The sequence below is a fragment of the Etheostoma cragini genome, chromosome 9 (genome assembly GCF_013103735.1).
Source record: "Etheostoma cragini isolate CJK2018 chromosome 9, CSU_Ecrag_1.0, whole genome shotgun sequence".
Taxonomy (NCBI): Eukaryota; Metazoa; Chordata; class Actinopteri; order Perciformes; family Percidae; genus Etheostoma; species Etheostoma cragini.
In genome coordinates this window covers 27,959,814-27,963,792 of record NC_048415.1, presented here as the reverse complement: position 1 = coordinate 27,963,792, position 3,979 = coordinate 27,959,814, and the positions used below count along the sequence as shown (strand labels likewise).

At 39.0% G+C, this 3,979-nt stretch overlaps 2 protein-coding genes across 3 annotated transcripts in view; both read left to right on the top strand.

The window, feature by feature from the left end:
• si:ch211-247n2.1 (calcium-activated potassium channel subunit beta-2) overlaps window positions 1–3,979 on the top strand; it is a 34,690-nt gene that overhangs the window by 15,166 nt on the left and 15,545 nt on the right. The gene's annotated exons all lie outside the window — the stretch shown is intronic.
• On the top strand, window positions 20–3,788 carry si:ch211-37e10.1 (G2/M phase-specific E3 ubiquitin-protein ligase). The gene is made up of 7 exons (XM_034882263.1): window positions 20–55; window positions 718–1,271; window positions 1,459–1,775; window positions 1,907–2,088; window positions 2,174–2,346; window positions 3,184–3,398; window positions 3,532–3,788. The coding sequence occupies exons 3-7, from the start codon at window positions 1,475–1,477 to the stop codon at window positions 3,786–3,788; spliced, it is 1,128 nt and encodes a 375-aa protein (XP_034738154.1). The 5' UTR covers window positions 20–55; window positions 718–1,271; window positions 1,459–1,474.

Genomic DNA, 3,979 nt, shown 5'->3' with positions numbered 1-3,979 from the left:
ACACAAAGTATATAAATCGAAAGCCCTATACCTCAGACCATCAAAGCCAATTTTGGTAAGCTATTTCAAATTTGAATTAACCTACAGAGTACTCTTAGAATAATAACCCATAATTGGTGCATACACATCCATACATGATGATTAAATGTGGTCAGTTACCGCTGACCTCTGTTATCTGTTCTTCTTAAACTTCAATTTCAGTTTAAAAATAATTTGAATGTTTACATTGTTCAATCTAAGACCAGAAATTGACTTAATTTGGCTTCTTCTTTGTTGAAGTAACATACGCCTCTTTCCGACCAAGTAGTTGCAGAAACAAGGTTATAGGGCCACTTCTTAACCAGTTCTACTAACTACACTTCCCCAAAACCGGTTTTACAATTTGCACTGGCCAAGTGGCCATAGGAGCTGACATTTTGTTATTAAAACACAGCCATCTATTCACCACTATGCAGAAAAGGGAAAGGACCCTACCCTGATGTACAAGCTGAAAGAGTTACAAGAACTACGTGCAGAGGAATTTAATAATCCCCAAATTGGTCCTTTTGGAACACGAGAAAATAAGCGTTCTAGGACCTGCAAAAATCCCTCTGGTCGGAAAGCGGCTATTGTTTATGATTAGGAGGGGATACTGGTACTCTTGGGGAGATGTCACTTTAAAATATGGATGGTTGAAGTAACTTTCGTAAATATAAAGACAAATCTTGATGTTTCCAGGAACTGGATGATAATCCTTTTAAGGATGATAGCAGCGATGACGACAATTTGAGTTCAACTCGCCAACTGCGGTCCTCATCTCTGACACAAGTTAGACACTGTTATGCATCTTCAGACAGTTTGACTAGTCCAACAACTGCCCCATCAAACAGTACTTCTGCAGTTCAATCTTTTGCCTTATCACATGGACGTGAAGTCTTATCTACTCATACTCCAGCCTCCACCTACCACAGCAATATCTCACCTAACACCACCATTTCAGCAAGTGGTTCTTCTAATGAACATGGAATATGTCCTTCCACAAGTCAGCCTTCTGCCCTACCATTTGGAGGAGCTACTTCAGTTCCAGATCCAACCCTGGTCCTGACTTGTACAAGCTTACCCTACCAAAGCAGCACTCCAGCAAGTCATTCCTCCGAGTTACCCTCTACCTCAACACACCATCAAGCAACAAACTATGATACCTACCTTTCATTAATTTCTGTACTGTCTGACCTTTCTTCTGATGAGGAGGAACTGAACCACGCTATACTAGCAAGCTTGCATAGTGAAAGGTTAGTACAAATGAAAATGTTTTAAGATTTACAACTTTTTCATTTTGCACCTTTATTGATACTTGCTAACATACCCAATGTTACTTTACTGAAGTTAAAAATGTTCAATGAAGAATATACATGATTCTCTCCTATAACTGCATTGTATTGTGCTAACTGTAACTTATTTAATTTTTCTTGTTTCTAGAACCACAGGATATATAATGCCAGCAAGAGATATCTTGCAAGATCTTGCAACAAAAATAACCCAACACAAGAGATGCAAGTTTAACATTAACCGATCAACAGTCTTGGATGGAGCCATCAGAGGTTTTAAACGAGGGACATATGATCCATGTCACACTATTTCTGTCAGATTTTCTGATGATATGGGAGTACCTGAAGAGGCTGTGGACTTGGGTGGACCAAGAAGGGAATTTCTAACACTGCTTATGGAAGCTTTGCCCAGTTCTCAAATGTTTGAAGGAGAAGAAGGCAAAATGAACTTGGCCTTTGACAGTACTGGTATGTATTAATTGTGATCTCATCATTTAGATGCTGAACCCCAGATAAGTTTCACTATATTTTGTGTGAGGATACAGGTACACCTTACTTTGTACACACAGTACGCGCTGTCCATGCTTTTTTTTCTGTAGCCATGAGAGAGGACCGGTACTTCATTGCAGGGAGGGCCATCGCAGTAAGCCTTGTACATGGTGGTCCACCCGCACGCTTTCTGTCCCCAACTCTCTTCTCTTGCCTTGTTGACGGCCCAGAACTGGCAAAGCCAGTATTGGCAGATGTTGCAGATAATGACCTACGTGACAACATCAAAAGGGTACATTTTTGTATGTCTGTCTGTTTCTACATTAGTGACTAGTGTGGCAAAGACAGTTTTAAATGTTTTTTGTTTGTATTTGAAGGTCATAGAGTGTAAAGCATTTGAAGAACTGATAGCAACAACAGGCCCACTTGAAGAGTATTTGGCCAATGCTGGCTGCCTAAGGCCTCTGCGAAAGTTGGAAGACAAGAACCTGCTTGTAGACGACATCCTGATGTTTCAAGTGATGCACAGAGTGCGTGGTCCTTTTGAGAGGTACATTTAAATCTTTTTTCCAAGTCTTCTTTGCCTCTTAAAAGCCTTTTTTTCTAATTATATTTTTAAAAATCAATGATAAACATGCTGAGATAGGCAACATGTGTTAAAAGTATTGGTCTTTCAGAACAGACTTAGTGAAAATTAAATATAATATTCAAAATGTTGTATTTGGTGTCTAATCTCTTGGAAATAGAATGTGTTTTATGACCTTAAACATGAGCCTTTTATATCTACATAGGAGCGGGGCATGCTGCCATGTTTTCCTTCTATTTTACTAATTTCTCAGACAAACTACGGACTAACAGAATGGACAAACTTAACAGCCTCACGCGTTTTTACATAAACTCTGTGCCTGCCACAAATGCATGCACCCCTTGGAAAACGAAGAAGTACTAATGAATAAATAACTAAATACATCTACACCTCATGACTTGATATTATGGAAAGATTTGAGGAAGTTGAAGATGATGTCATCTTAAGTAACTTGTTTTGTGTCCTTGAAGTCCACTGCTTCTGTAAATTTTCAGAATGGGAGGGAGCTTGCCATGTAGAATTTTACCTCTAGATGAAATCATTGTAAATCAATATTACACACTTAATAACGAGCTTACTGTGATATAAACCATTAGGGCTTATGCGTTATTGACAGTGGAATTTAGGCTACTGCTGCCTCAGTAGGTTTACCTCTGTAAGAACTACTAACTACTCTTGGTTTGAATTCTTCTATTTGCCATTCTATTGTTTCTTTGATTCATTCATCACCTACATGTGAATATGTAAATAACTTTATTCACCATTCAAAATACTTTAAAAGTACTGTTGAATTTTACTCAGATTTAGGGATGGACTGAGAACACTTGGTGTGCTGGACAAAATCAAAGCTCACCCGGAGAGTTTTCGCCCCCTTCTCTGCTGGTCTCCTACAACCCTGACAGCTGACCTGGTTGAAAGCCTCTTCACCATCCGCCTTTCTCCAGCTGGCAGCAATAAAAGGCATTCTGAAGAAGTTGTTGTTCCTTTCTGGAGAGACTACCTCTCAGATGCAGAAGGTTATTGTAATGTTTAAATTAACTGAAATAACTACTTATTTGAATGTGCACTGCATCTTACCATTGTCTATCAGTTTAGAGTAGTGAGGTGTGTAGTGTTATAATCTAATGTCTGATGTATTTCTTTATATAGAGCAAGAAGAAACACAGAAGCTAGGGATGATTCTCGCCTTTGCCACTGGAGCCAATCTTGTTCCACCAATTGGCTTCTCTCCACAGCCTTCAATTGAATTTCTTCACCAAGAGCATGATGCAGGAACTACTTCTAAACTACCCATTGCAAACACATGCATTAATTGTCTGAAGTTACCACTGCACACTTGTTACAAAGACTTTCAGGAAAACATGGACTTTGCATTGGGCAATACCCATGGATTTGGCATGGCTTAGAATGCATTCAGAGTGGCCTTGTTCTCAGTATTCTGTTGTAAGGTCGAGCTCACACACAGATACTGTGTATAGATGTATACACAGTATCTGTATATATATGTATACACAGTATATGTAGATAGATACAGATACATAAAGCAGCACTGAAATAATAACAGTTCCTGACATGCATATATTTGGTGTCTCATTCC